Genomic DNA, 15,730 nt, shown 5'->3' with positions numbered 1-15,730 from the left:
GGTTAGAGCATTGGGCCAGTAACCAGCAGGTAGCCTAGTGGTTAGAGCATTGGGCCAGTAACCAGCAGGTAGCCTAGTGGTTAGAGCATTGGGCCAGTAACCAGCAGGTAGCCTAGTGGTTAGAGCGTTGGGCCAGTAACCAGCAGGTAGCCTAGTGGTTAGAGCGTTGGGCCAGTAACCAACAGGTGGCTGCATCAAATCCCCGACCTGACAAGGTAGAAATCTGTTTTTCTGCCCCTCAACAAGGCAGTTAAACCCACTGTTTACCAGTAGGCCGTCATTGTAAATGTAAGTTAAATAAAGGGTAAAAAAAAAATAAAAAAATAAAGCCCTTAACCAACAGTGCTGTTCAAGAAGAGTTGAGGAAATATTTGCCAACTAATGTAAAAAAAGATATATATAAAAAAAATTAACACAATAACAGCTGCTACAGACCGGCTTCGTGAGACGCACTTAACTCTCGTTCTGATGTCCTGCACAAGCTAAATGACTCTGAATTCATTATTTTAGGTAGATTTGAACTGGGACATGCTTACATCTGTATCGGACTCTTTTAAATAACTGTGTGACTCTCTGAATCTTACACAATTAATTAATGCCCCTTCAAGACCAAAACCCAAAGCACCTAACAAATCAACGCTTCTGGACATTCTTCTAACGAATACCCCTCACAAATACACAGTGCCCAAAGAAGGGCCAGATGTATACAGAATGGTGTCGTCTGTGTAGAGGTGGATCAGGGAATCATGTCGCAAGAGCGACATTGTTGATATATACAGAGAAAAGAGTTGGCACGAGAACTGAACCCTCTGGAACCCCCAAAGAGACTGCCAAAGGTCCAGACAACAGGCCCTCCGATTTGACACAAGTAGTTGGTGAACCAGGCGAGGCAGTCATTTGAGAAACCAAGGCTGTTGAGTCTGCCGATAAGAATACGGTGATTGACAGTCGAAAGCCTTGGCCAGGTCAATGAAGACGGCTGCAGAGTACTGTTTGCCGGGGTTGGGGTAGCCAGGAGGAAAGCATGGCCAGCCGTAGAGAAATGCTTATTGAAATTCTCGATTATTGTGGATTTATCGGTGGTGACAGTGTTACCTAGCCTCAGTGCAGTGGGCAGCTAGGAGGAGGTGCTCTTATTCTCCATGGACTTTATAGTGTCCCAAAACCTTTTGGAGTTAGAGCTACAGGAGGCATTTTCTGTTTGAAAAACCTAGCCTTAGCTTTTCTGACTGACTGCATGTATTGGTTCCTGACTTCCCTGAAAAGTTGCATATCGCAGGGACTATTCGATGCTAGTGCGTTCCGCCACAGGATGTTTTTGTGCTGGTCGAGGGTAGTCAGGTCTGGAGTGAACCAAGGGCTATATCTGCTCTTAGTTCTATGTTTCTTTTGTAAGGGGCATACTTATTTAAGTTGGTGAGGAAATTACTTTTAAAGAAAGACCAGGCATACTCGACTGAAGGGATGAGGTCAATATCCTTCCAGGATACCCGGGCCAGGTCGATTAGAAAGGCCTGCTCCCAGAAGTGTTTTAGGGAGCGTTTGACAGTGATGCGGGGTGGTCGTTTGACCGTGGACCCATAGAGGATGCAGGCAATGAGGCAGTGATCGCGGAGATTCTGATTGAATACAGCAGAGGTGTATTTGGAGAGCAAGTTGGTCAGGATAATATCTATGAGGGTGCCCATGTTTACGGATTTAGGGTTTGGAAATCTCAGAATTTTTGGAGGCCTTCCTATGCAAGGATTCAGACATGGAAAGGACATCAGGGTTGGCGGAGTGTGCTAAAGCAGTGAGCAAAACAAACTTAGGAAGGAGGCTTCTGATGTTAACATGCATGAAACCAAGGCTTTTTCGGGTTACAGAAGTCAACAAATGAGAGTGCCTGGGGACACACAGGGCCTGGGTTAACCTCTACATCACCAGGGGAACAGAGGAGGAGTAGGATAAGGGTACAGCTAAAGGCTATCAAAATTGGTTGTCTAGTGCGTTGGGGACAGAGAATAAAATGAGCAGATTTCTGGGCGTGGAAGAATAGATTCAGGGCACAATGTACAGATAGGGTTATGGTAGGGTGCGGGTACAGTGGACGTAGACCCAGGCACTGAGTGATGATAAGAGAGGTTGCATCTCTGGATGGGCTAGTTATGCTGGGTTGGAACAAAAGTATCTGAGGCCTGTTGAGTGGGACTAGGGGCTCCGCAGTAAACTAAAACAATGATAACTATCATAAACAACAGTATACAAGGCATATTGACATTTGAGGGAGACAAAGCGAGACATAAAGCAATCACAGGTGTTGATTGGGAGAGCTAGCGAAGACAACAACGGGTAAGACAACAACAGCTATTCATCTAAGACAACAACAACAGGTAAAAGGTGATGAATGGGCAGAGAGGGTCGGTTAACTACACACAGGGCCTGAGTACGAGGCTCGGGCCGACAGATAATCAAAAAAGAAACAAAATGGAGTACCGTGATTAATGAACTGTCCAGCAGGCAGCAGCTATGTAGCCATGTGATCATTGGGTCCAGTGAACAGCAATAGATGGAACATGTGATCATTGGGTCCAGTGAACAGCAATAGATGGAACATGTGATCATTGGGTCCAGTGAACAGCAATAGATGGAACATGTGATCATTGGGTCCAGTGAACAGCAATAGATGGAATAGGGAACCACGGGGTAGTCCATGCTACGCTAGCAAATGGGAGACACAGCGTTTAAAGTTAGCAGGCCGGGGTAAGTTGAAGCTTCTGCGTCGACGTTCGGCAAAGGCCGGTTGACGGCACAGCAGATGGAGTTACATCGGCGGACCAGTTGTGGGGGTACGGCGGGCGCCCTGTCGACAAAGGGTCTGGGCCAGATGGCAAAATAGTAGTAATTTTGTTTGCTAGCCGGGAGATGTGCCTGGCTCGCGGCTAACTGCTGCTAGCTTCGGGGTAGGGGCGTTGGCCACTATAGCTACTCGGTAGCAGCTAGCTAGCAGCGATGATCAAATGCAAAGGTCCAAAGCTTACGGCAAGGATCCGGTGGAGTAGTGGATTCTAGGGGTGTTGGGGTTGAGTCCGGGAGGCATCGGCTGAGTAGCCGAGTGATCACAGAGTAGGCCGGGAGGTGGGCCTGGCTCAGGGCTAGCTTCGTGGCTGGGTCACTCGGAGGCTGATGATCAGGAGTAATGGTCCAGGGTTTATGGCAGGAATCCGCTGTTGTAGTGTAGAAAACAGTCCAATACTGGCAGGCTGGCAAGTATTATCCAGGCCAAAAAAAACGGCTGGTTGTGTGGAAGGTAAAGGGCACTAGCAGTAGCTAACAATGACTAAATAGCTAGTAGCTAATTAGCTGGTTAGCTTCTGATGGCTAGCTGCTGATGGAGGTTCTGGCTATAAGGTCTAAAAAATTGCAGATCCGTGTCACATTGGGTGAGGCTGGTTACCGGAAGGTATATTTAATTTAAAAATGGAAAAGAGATTGAAAATAAATTGAAATACATACAAAAAAGAAAATGTAGAGGAGAGGACAACAAACCACATCTACACTGCTACGCCATCTTGGGTTTAAGTTCAGGGCTTTGTGATGGACACTCCAATACCTTGACTTTGTTGTCCTTCAGCCATTTTGCCACAACTTTGGAAGTATGCTTGGGATCATTGTCCATTTGGAAGACCCATTTGCGACCAAGCTTTAACTTCCTGACTGATGTCTTGAGATGTTGCTTCAATGTATCCACATAATTTTCCTACCTCATGATGCCATCTATTTTGTGAAGTGCACCAGACCCTCCTGCAGCAAAGCCTCCCCGCAACATGATGCTGCCACCCCCATGCTTCACGGTTGGGATGGTGTTCTTTGGCTTGCAAGCATCCCCCTTTTTCCTCCAAACACAATGATGGTCATTATTGCCAAACAGTTCTATTTTTGTTAAATCAGACCAGAGGACATTTCTCCAAAAAGTACAATCTTTGTCCTCATGTGCAGTCTGGCTTTTATGGCGGTTTTGGAGCAGTGGCTTCTTCCTTGTTGAATGGCCTTTCAGATTATGTCGATATAAGACTCGTTTTACTGTGGATATAGATACTTTTGTACCTGTTTCCTCCAGCATCTTCACAAGGTCCTTTGCTGTTGTTCTGGGATTGATTTGCACCTTTTGCACCAAAGTAAGTGCATCTCTAGGAGACAGAGCATGTCTCCTTTCTGAGCGGTATGACGGCTGCGTGTTCCCATGGTGTTTATACTTGCGAACTATTGTTTGTACAAATGAACCTGGTACCTTCAGGAGTTTGGAAATTGCTCGCGAGGGTGAACCAGAATTGTAGAGGTCCACAATTTTTTTCCTGAGGTCTTGGCTGATTTCTTTTGATTTTCCCAAGATGTCAAGCAAAGAGGCACTGAGTTTGAAGGTAGGCCTTGAAATACATCCACAGGTACACCGCCAATTGACTCAAATTATGTCAATTAGCCTATCAGAAGCTTCTAAAGCCATGACATCATTTTCTGGAATTTTCCAAGCTGTTTAAAGGCACAGTCAACTTAGTGTATGTATACTTCTGACCCACTGGAATTGTGATACAGTGAATTAGAAGTGAAATAATCTGTCTGTGAACAATTGTTGGAAAAATTACTTGTGTCACAAAGCAGAAGTCCTAAACGACTTGCAAGTCCTAACCAACTTGCCAAAACTATAGTTTGTTAGCAAGAAATTTGTGGAGTGGTTGAAAAACGTGTTTTAATGACTCCAACCTAAGTGTATGTAAACTTCCGACCCAACTAAAAAATAGTCCAGCCGACCTCGCCCCTGCAGCCTCTGTTTGCCTGCCTGCCTGCCTGCCTGCCTGCCTGCCTGCCTGCCTGCCTGCCTGCCTGCCTGCCTGCCTGCCTGCCTGCCTGCCTGTCCTGCCTGTCTGTCTGTCCTGAACTGAATTGGACCCACTCTCTGTTTGTCTGAGCTGTAGGATACCGGCCGTAGCTCTGATGTATATTATGTCTGAATTGGACCCTCTCTCTGTTTGTCTGAGCTGTAGGATACCGGCCGTAGCTCTGATGTATATTATGTCTGAATTGGACCCTCTCTCTGTTTGTCTGAGCTGTAGGATACCGGCCGTAGCTCTGATGTATATTATGGCTGAACTCAGCAATATTTCTCATCTCAATGAGATGACAGAGTAACTGTGGAATTTCTCTTCTCAGTGCCTAAACCACCCTGCCTGGGGAGGCCAACCCCGGGCCCCGGTTTCCTGGACCCAGGTATGCACAGCACATCGCAGTCCAGCGCACTGGCTCACGTGGCCCAAATATCTCGCCAAACCTTAACACCCGTTCCCCACACTACCCACCTACGTGCAGATGCAGCGGAGGGAATGTCTGTGTTTACCAGAGCATTTCTACTGGATCAGTAGCATGACTCAGAGAGGAGCTAGCAGAGAACTTACTCTAGTTAGCTAGACTACGGGAGGTTCCTCATTGGAATTTGCTAAGCAACAGCAACAGTTACTAACCACACTACAGTATAACAAGTAGAATGAGCTTTGGGCTTCTCAATGTTCTTCTCTCTGTCTGTTCTACCTGTATTTGGCCCAATATGGCATTATGTCTCAGAGTCTGTGTCCCAGACAGCATCCTATTTCCTATACACTGAGTGGACAAAACATTAGGAACACCTTCCAAATATTGAAATGGACCCTCTTCTGCCCTCAGAACAGCCTCAATTTGTCAAGGCATGGACTCTACAAGGTGTGGAAAGCTTTCCACAGGGATGCTGGCCCACGTTGACTCCACAAGGTGTTGAAAACGTTCCACAGGGATGCTGGCCCACGTTGACTCCACAAGGTGTTGAAAGCGTTCCACAGGGATGCTGGCCCACGTTGACTCCACAAGGTGTTGAAAGCGTTCCACAGGGATGCTGGCCCACGTTGACTCCACAAGGTGTTGAAAGCGTTCCACAGGGATGCTGGCCCACGTTGACTCCACAAGGTGTTGAAAGCTTTCCACAGGGATGCTGGCCCACGTTGACTCCACAAGGTGTTGAAAGCGTTCCACAGGGATGCTGGCCCACGTTGACTCCACAAGGTGTTGAAAGCATTCCACAGGGATTCTGGCCCACGTTGACTCCAATGCTTCCCATTGTTGTCTCAAGTTGGCTGGATGTCCTTTGGGTGGTGGACCATTCTTTATACACACAGGAAACTGTTGAGCGTGAAAAACGCCGCAGCATTGCAGTCCTTGACACACTCAAACTAGTGCTCCTGACACCTACTACCATATCCTGTTCAAAGGCACTTCAATCTTTGGTCTCGCCCATTCACTCTCTGAACGGCACACATACGTAATCCATGTCTCAGTTGTCTCAAGGTTTAAAAATCCTTATTTAACCCCTTCATCTATACTGATTGAATTTGATATATCAGGTGACATCAGTAATGGGTCACAGCTTATACATGGATTCACTTGGTCAGTCTATGTCATGGAAAGAACAGGTGTTCCTAAAGTTTTGTCCACTCCCTATTGGCCCTAGTTAAAAGTAGTTCACTATATAGGGAATAAGATCGCATTTGGGACGCACAGAGACTGATATCTTTCCTGCCAACAACATCTGGGTTGATGTAATGATGTCTGAGTGATGTTAAGCAGAAGGGGCCAACCTGGCGTTTCCATCTCCATCTACTGTAGTAGCTCTGAAGTCCCTAGCCAGGAGGAGCTGGACGCTCCTGATGTCTGAACTAGCTGCGACCGTCCGTCTGCATGCTGCATGGCTCACAGCTGAGCAAACAGCCACCGTCTTCTCTTCTACATGGCATGTTTGAAATCACATGGCCTCTCTAGAAGATCTGGGTAGAGTAGGAAGCAAAGCTTTGTAGCATCTAATGTTTTTGTTTAAACAGTTGACATGTTCAATGGTTGATTCTCTAGTCCTACTGACTAGTCCTGTTTCTGTTGACCACAAGAGTAGAAAGTCTGTACCTCACAACAGAGTGGAGCTTTGACTTAGATTGTCACTGACTGTCTGTAAATATTGGGCTGGAATTCCTAGACAGACGGGATGGAATGGAGTTGAATAAAGAGGAAGAGGATTTTCCAGTCAGACTCTTTCAATAACATAGACAATCTATTCTGGCATAGACACACATTAGAGGCTTCCAGTGTAAACCAGTTCATCTTAGATGTTTGCTGTTCTTTTACAACAGAGTCTATGTCTTCTGGTGGCTTCGTATATATTTCTCTTATTGAATGTAGGTAGTGTTCTCAAATCTTGATTCAATATTCAAAAACTTTTCAGTGACAAAATGTGTTATAAATAGCTTTGTAGATAATGACTTTCCAACTCAAACCAACCCATGGCTGTATAACAACCTCTGACCTCCGTCTCCACATAGGCCTGTCAGCAAACAAACTGTCACGGCACAGCAGCTCTCCTCTGTGTTTTGTGAAATCTGGTGTTCTAGGGCTCAGCCTCTCTTAAGACCAGGCACAATCTGCACCACAGGTACTCCACTCCCAGCAGTCTTCATTCAAAAGGTGGGTTGAGTCAAATTGAGGAGATACTCTCAAAAATCAGTTTATCCAAAATTGCATTGCAGTATTTAGGAAGCAACATTAAGTGTTTTTTCCTCCACTTGTCCAACTGAAACACACAAATAGTTTTGATGTAGTGTGAAAATAATCATAAAAAAAAACAGGAAAGATTTTCTGTGCAAAATGTCCAAATGACATCAGTTTGACGGGTTGTAAGGAAATAGAAAGCTGTGAAAACAACCAAAGTGTTTCTGATAAGATTTCAGTTTGGCTTGGATGCATATTTTATGTGGTTAAAATACTATTTGCTTTTATGATGCTGATAAAGACAGCACCTCTACAGACGGTAGGCTAACTAACTGCTCATTCTCATTCGCTCAAGATGCTGAAAGAAAGAAATCCTGTTTCTCCACTCCTGTTCCCGAGTCAAAATGTTGCCTACATTTGATGTATCATTTTTACTTGCAGGAATTGAGTAATTCTGCTGGAGGACAAAGGAAAACTCCACCCCCAAAAACGATCTTTTGGTATTTGTTTCATTAGATCCATTGCTGTTTTGCATCATGTGATTCAGAAAGCATCATATGGGGATGATTTCTGTATTTTGAAAGCAACATATCTTGAAAACTTGATTGTTAACAAACAAAACATTTTGGGACTATGTTAACAATGGACTAATGAAACAAATACCAAACGATAGTTTTTTTGGGGGGGGTTGTAATTTTCCTTTGAACGTTTTAGGCTATGTGAGAGGTTATAGACCGACAGTCAGTTTCCATTTAAACCATCTCAACAGTATGCTACAGTTCCCTTGATGTGCGATAGGCCTATTTGAAGTCCCCGTCTTGTAACTTGAGAATTTGTTTAGTGTATCTTAATCATCACACATAACCTAGCTATCATCCTCTTCTACCACTTCACTTAATAGTTCCCAAACGTTACTCGTCTGGTCCCCCCTTCTCTTTATTTTCAACTCTCCATTTCGCAGCCTTTCTCTTATTGAATTCAACTCTGACATGTTCCTTTTTTTGCTTCCGTGGATCAACGCTAAACTTTTGCTGCCTGTTTCCAAAAGCATTTGTTGAGTAGCGTGTAGGCTATTTGGAGCGTTTACAGTTAGGTCCGTAAGCTTAGGCTTACGCACTAGTGCCGTTAATAATGAAATTAAAACCTACATGTAGCCTATAGATATAAATTGCACAAGAATTATACATTTACGGATTTTTAAAGATGTTTTCTCCTAATTCAACCCACCCGCCACCCACCCGGATTTCATCCACACAATATTTCACGATCAACCCTAAACCCATCGTCCCTCAGATATAGACCTAACCAGATATAGGCCTAACCAGAAAATAATAATTTGTTCTTAACTGACTTGCCTAGTTAAATAAAGGTACAATTAAAACAATTAAAGTATAGGCCTAACCACGGTGACTGCGGGAGCTTCACTAGTGTGAGCTCTATTTTCCATGTGACAAAAGAAAAGAATAGTCGGAGGTGAATTTATTTTTAATACACCCACTCTTCACCATGCTTATTGTATCTAGAACAACACCTTCAACAAAAACAACACCAAATGTAGGTTTGAGCGGCATATAAACAATTTTACATTACAATGTAAAATAAAAATAAAAAACATTCGCTCACACATGCATACATACTTACAAAGTAAAAGAAAATCTATTATTACATTGATACTTAGCACATACAAGACCAGGCGTTTGCAACTTATTAATTATGGCCACGAAGTGGTTATTAAAGACGTACTCGACTGCATCTAACGATACTACAAGTGCAGATCAAACATCAAAGCATACAAATAATATTATGCATAATGTCTAATTCAAGCACAGGCACTTTTTCCACTCTATTCTCCAAGATCATGCTAAACAATACAAAAATATCCCTCTTCTTCAACTGATTTGTTGTATTTGATAAAAATACAATAATGTCATGTCATCTCATAATCCTTGGTATTTAGTAACAAAATGCCTTCTTTAGTACAGATTTCCAAACATATAACACACTAAAGAATTGAAGGAATGTCATCAACAGAGGAATGTAAAAAAAAAAAAAATCTATCTACAACAGCTATTGGCCACAACAACCAGTTGAGATCGTTGCTGTTTACAGTACTTAAAGGGACAAGAGGAAAAATACCTCAGAATCCACGGGATGCTTTAACCTCTGTGGAGAGAGGAAGGAAGAGATCACTTTCAGAAATAGTGGTATGTAGGGTATCAAATCAAATGTATTCTGTTATATTTCCAAGTGTGCTCCTGAGTGGTGCTGCGGCCTAAAAGCACTGCCTCTCAGTGTAAGAGGAATCACCACAGTCCCTGGTTTGAATCCAGGCTGTGTCACATCCGGAGTCCCATAGGGCGGCGCACAATCGGCCCAGTCTCGTCCGGGTCTGGCCGGGTTTGGCCATCATTGTAAATAAGAATTAGTTCTTAACTGACTTGCCTAGTTAAATAAAATATATCTAATATATATATACAATATACACAATATATATATTAATGTTTATGCAATTACCATTACCAAAAACATCTATATTTGCTACCCAGCCTCTATTTTTTGCACTTACATGGCCTTTGGGGTGGAAAAACCTACACAGGGCTGAGACCTTGTTATGTATGGCATCATGGCCAATTACAGAGAGTCCATGATATATTGGTCAATCACAAAGAATCTCATATCGTGGCCAACCAATCACAGAGCATCTCTTACCTGGTCACCCGACAGTTCCGTGTCTGAACCTGAGTACCCGTGTATGTGATATCACACCGCACCACGTTGTTGGAATAATCCGACTCCTGAACATGATAACTGGGATTCACTATGACCTGAACAATGAAAAGATTTGTGTGTGAACAACGCTGCCTAGAGAAGATGGTCAGACCTCATTCAGATTGCACTGGGCACAACTGTTATACCATTAAGGAATAGACCATTACCAAGTTGCTGTTGTAAATACAATAATAATTGAATGACATTACCCTCAGGAAGTAGTTTCCTGCAGGAACATCAGTGATGTCGATCCACTGACAGTCAATATTGGCAGCATAGGTGTCATGACAGCCTGGACTCAGCCCCTGTCAACGCAAAACAAAACACAGCCACAGCTCAATATGCAAAAAAACAATAACGTGAAAAGAGTTCGAAGGTAACCCAGTAATGAGACATCATCACATTTATCTGGCTATATTGTTCTATAGTGAAAGGAGGGAGAAAAACTCTTGACCCAGAGTTTTTCCTGTCTATGAGCGTTGCAGAACTAACCTGTGTATGGGCGGTGTAGAACTAACCTGTGTATGAGCGGTGCAGAACTAACCTGTGTATGAGCTGTGTAGAACTAACCTGTGTATGGGCGGTGTAGAACTAACCTGTGTATGAGCTGTGCAGAACTAACCTGTGTATGAGCGGTGTAGAACTAACCTGTGTATGAGCTGTGCAGAACTAACCTGTGTATGGGCGGTGTAGAACTAACCTGTGTATGAGCGGTGCAGAACTAACCTGTGTATGGGCGGTGCAGAACTAACCTGTGTATGAGCTGTGCAGAACTAACCTGTGTATGGGCGGTGCAGGCATATCTGCGTCTAAATCCAGCATCACAACCTGTGTCCTCCAGACAGAAGCTGGCCTTGTGTCCCTCAGCTACCTTCCTTCCTGTTGTCACATCTAGCAGGTCATAGCTACTGAAGGCATCCATACTGTGGTAGTGTCTGGAGGAGGACATAGAGGGGGAGACCGGAGAGAGAGATAGAGGAGGAGAGAGAGAGAGAGAAGAGAGGAGAAAGGAGAGAGAAAGAGACATGAGAGAGGAGAGGAGAGAAAGGAGAGAGGAGACCGAGAGCGAGGGGCGAGTGACAGGAGAGAGGAGAGAGAGGGGAGAGTGACAGGAGAGAGGAGAGAGACAGGAGAGAGGAGAGAGAGGGGAGAGAGACAGGAGAGATGAGAGAGACAGGAGAGAGGAGAGAGAGGGGAGAGAGATAGGAGAGATGAGAGAGACAGGAGAGAGGAGAGAGAGGAGAAAGAGACAGGAGAGAGGAAAGAGACAGGAGAGAGGAGAGGAGTGATAAAGGAGAGAGGAGAGTGACAGGAGAGAGGTGAGAGAGTCAAGAGAGAGGAGAGGAGCGATAAAGGAGAGGAGAGTGACAGGAGAGAGGAGAGAGAGGGGAGAGAGACAGGAGAGAGGAGAGGAGCGATAAAGGAGAGAGGAGAGTGACAGGAGAGAGGAGAGGGAGGGGAGAGAGACAGGAGAGAGGAGAGGAGCGATAAAGGAGAGAGGAGAGTGACAGGAGAGAGGAGAGAGAGGGGAGAGAGACAGGAGAGAGGAGAGGAGCGATAAAGGAGAGGGGAGAGAGACAGGAGAGAGGAGAGGAGTGATAAAGGAGAGAGAGGGGAGAGAGACAGGAGAGAGGAGAGGAGCGATAAAGGAGAGAGGAGAGAGACAGGAGAGAGGAGAGGAGTGATAAAGGAGAGAGAGGGGAGAGAGACAGGAGAGGAGCGATAAAGGAGAGAGGACAGAGAGGGGAGAGAGACAGGGTACAGGAGTAAATGATGTACAATGATCTGGATTATTGAAAAATTCAGGTTCTATAAAAAAAGGAACTATCCTCTGAAGTTTCCCCATACATATATATACAGTTGTTATAAGTGCGTCTGGCCAGCTGCCATTGCCTGTCACGAGTGAGGAAGACCTGAGACAAATAGAGCTAGTCATTTCAATGGGAATATATTTACTCACTGGTGACAGCTGTGCCATTCCCACTGGTGTCTTGGTTTAACAGGAAGGAAGTCAGTGGTGCCCTGGTTCTTGACTTTCTGAGGGAAGCGAAGCAGTACTCTATAGTCTATGTCCCTGGCTGTGCTCGCTGACCTGGGACAGACCATACAGGGAAAGATACATTAACTGTCATATTATATCTGATAAGGTAATCGTTTACAATTGTAAAAATTAGTATGTTTTAAGTTTATTGGCAGTGCAAAACGGAAGTACCTAACTGACTTCCTGTTTATGTTGCCTATGGAGTGGCAAACTACCAATTGATGGCATTATGTACAGTAGCCACACATTTCAGGAATTGAAGAGACAATGGGATAATGCAGACTTTTTTTTTCTCAAAGTGTTTCGCGGATGAAGACAAATAGAGAATATATGCTGTGAAAAAATTGCGCACAAAGCCAGTTGGGCAACTACAGTATAACGTACCTCGCCAAACAGTTCTCCTCAGCCGCACAGCGCAGCGAGTACATTTGCATCCGCTGGATGTATGCACCTGCCTGGATGGCATACGGGTCTGGGACGAGATCTGGGAGCCCTAAAGAGAGACAATGCCATCACATAAGCCGTATAAGCGCATATAACGGTTGTCACTGGAGCGTTTACACTTTTATGCGCCAATTACATACCATTCTGAAAATATCTAGTGCCGGGGACGGACGCCGGGGGACGCGGCCGCCGCGTGCGTGCTACGGGCGTTCTGCCTCTGGAGGAATACATGTTGTAGAAGACTGAATTCCGGTGGTTTTTAAACGGGTTCCGAGGGTCGTCCGAGACCATGTCCTCGCCATTACTTGCTGCCTCATTCGAAGTCTCAGCAGCGTTAACGGGTCCGGGTCCTGGAGGAGTACCCCTCCGGTTAGGGATGACATAACGTGCGTTGGAATTATCCGTTAGTGCGGGTTGCCTGGAGATGGATGTACCGGGCTCCGCGCGCATCTCTTGGTATTCTACGCCGGGTACAGGCACTACCTCCCTGCCTCGGGATGAAGAGGCGGGAAGCCCCGAGCGAGCATCCCAGGTAACATCCTGAGAGACAGGGGCTCCTCTCCTCGGTACGCCGCTACCGGAGAACTCGGGGAGTAGCCCAGGAACGGAGGCGTTTACACGGTAAGTGTACTCCGGTGAGTAGCGCCGTGCGCCAGGGGACCCCGCCACTCCCGCTCGGTATGGCACCTCGGGCTGCGACCTGGACCCTGACTGGCGAGCATTGGGTACCAGATACTGTCTACTATCATGTCCTAAATGTGCTGATCCAGGATCTAGAACGTTGTTGGTTTGGTCCCGTAAATGTCCACCTACGTTCGATTCGATTGGTCCTGGTCCAGGTCTTCTGTGCGCCATTGTGCCTTCCCGCGTTCCAGGCTGCGTCTGACCGGTGCCATCCCTCCCAGTGCTCATGTAGACTCTGGATTGGCTTCTCGGCCGCACCGGTGGTTGATACTCTGACCCGGTGCTCATCAAACTGTACACTTTACCGTTATTCTGCCACTGAATCCTCTGCCGCCAAGGCCCCAGTCGTTCGCGTGGCGGCTGCTGCTGCCCGGTAATGAGATGAACCAGTCCTTGGAGGAGGTAGAAGAGTAAAACCGACCACTTCGCCATAACTGATAATTTAAACGTACTAAACCCTCTCTAGAACTCATTAACTACAACATTAATCAATAGGCCTACGTATATGACATTTGTATTGCACAGAATAGGCTAAGATGGTTCTGTGGAGGAGTTCAAAATTCGAAGGAGGAGCGCGTGCACTTTCCGTTCCAGTGAATATGCGGCATAGCCTGCCTGTTTTCTCTGTGTGCGGCACTACTGATGGTTGGAGAGGACAGGAAGCTTGAATTTCTCAGCCATTTATCAAAACGGGCTAGTTTACTTAAGCATGCACAGAAAGCCTGAGGTTCGAGAGAAAATACTTAACTCTTTCCTCCCTGTGCAGTTCAGTTACACAAGCCTTATAACGTAGCTTACACAAGCCTAGAGTTTACTTAGCAAACTTTACGCACTGGTGTCATCTAGGGTCATCTGAATAGCAAAGCCACTTTTGTGTGTTTCTCATGATCAACTTGGGCATTATTTCAATGCAAGTAATCTATATAAAAGGCAGTACTTTATTTGACACTTATTTTCTCTTATCATGTTGGCAATTTTTTTCTTAAAAGTCATCAAAGTTAGGGAACCTCGTATTTTTTTCACCCAACTTTTAACCTAACTCCAATGACAGGATGAACATTATGGTTGATTTCACGTTGAATTCACGTTAGTTGATAACTCAACCAAATGTAAATCAAAACTAAACATTAATCTGATGTCTATGCACAGTGGGAAGTCAGTCAGTAGGCTATCCCAACCTGGTCGCATAGATTAGACGTAACATAGTAAACGTTGATCCGGGATATTCAAATTTATATAATATAATGCGTTTGGTATGGTTATATAAAACAGATGGTTACTTAAGGCAAAAACAAAAGTAGGGTGGTTGGTTGGGGTGAATGGTTGAGCATATAACGTGAATGTCTAGTTAACTGGTTGGTCGGGGTGGATGGTTGGGCATATAACGTGAATATCTAGTTAACTGGTTGGTCGGGGTGGATGGTTGGGCATATAACGTGAATATCTAGTTAACTGGTTGGTCGGGGTGGAATATAACGTGAATATCTAGTTAACTGGTTGGTCGGGGTGGATGGTTGGGCATATAACGTGAATGTCTAGTTAACTGGTTGGTCGGGGTGGATGAGTGGGCGTATAATGCGAAAGTCTGCAACCGAATGTTTGCGAGTGCAAGTCATGGACAACTTTAGCATTTTAGCTCTTTAGCAACTTTTCAGCTACTTACTACATTTTAGCTACTCTGCAACTGCTTAGCATGTTAGCTAATCCTTCCCCCAAACCTAACTCTAACGTAAACCCTTTAACCCTTCAACCCTTCCCCATCCACTAACTCCTAAACTTAACCCTAACCTTAAACCTGACTCCTAACCCCTAGCCTAGCTAACATTAGCCAGCTAGCTAACGTTAGCCACCTATCTAGAATTCATAAAATATCATACAGTTTTGCAAATTCATAACTTAAAGTATGTTTAGCAAATGTATAACATTTTGTACAGTTTGCAAATTTGTAACATATAGTACAAATTGTCATTCGTAACATATCATACAAAATGGGTGAGGAACATCCACAAATTAATACATAACATACGAAACATAACATACTGTATCATACTAAATTGAGATTCCGGTTTTACATTCAGAATAGTATGAAATGCTCTGAGACCAGGTTGGCTACTCTGTATCCACCATGAGATATAACAATTGCACTCAACAAGCCTACTGTCCCTATGAATAAAGAGATACTATTTGGTAAACTATATAATAAACACATGTGGAATGCTGTAAATTGTTCCAAATAAATTCAATGACATTCAATAT

The 15,730-nt window shown here is 44.7% G+C and overlaps 1 protein-coding gene across 1 annotated transcript; it reads right to left on the bottom strand.

Moving 5' to 3' along the window:
- Window positions 1-9,011: 9,011 nt before the first annotated feature.
- On the bottom strand, window positions 9,012-14,197 carry LOC124009306 (protein-lysine 6-oxidase-like). The gene is made up of 7 exons (XM_046320971.1): window positions 12,931-14,197; window positions 12,731-12,839; window positions 12,266-12,397; window positions 11,084-11,240; window positions 10,515-10,610; window positions 10,246-10,361; window positions 9,012-9,699 (listed from the first exon to the last, which is right to left on the bottom strand). The coding sequence occupies exons 1-7, from the start codon at window positions 13,904-13,906 to the stop codon at window positions 9,693-9,695; spliced, it is 1,593 nt and encodes a 530-aa protein (XP_046176927.1). The 5' UTR covers window positions 13,907-14,197; the 3' UTR covers window positions 9,012-9,692.
- Window positions 14,198-15,730: the final 1,533 nt, after the last annotated feature.

The sequence above is a fragment of the Oncorhynchus gorbuscha genome, linkage group LG22, assembly GCF_021184085.1.
Source record: "Oncorhynchus gorbuscha isolate QuinsamMale2020 ecotype Even-year linkage group LG22, OgorEven_v1.0, whole genome shotgun sequence".
In the NCBI taxonomy this organism is placed as follows: Eukaryota; Metazoa; Chordata; class Actinopteri; order Salmoniformes; family Salmonidae; genus Oncorhynchus; species Oncorhynchus gorbuscha.
The sequence above is the reverse complement of the archived record's forward strand: the minus strand, read 5'-3'. Positions and strand labels throughout refer to the sequence as shown.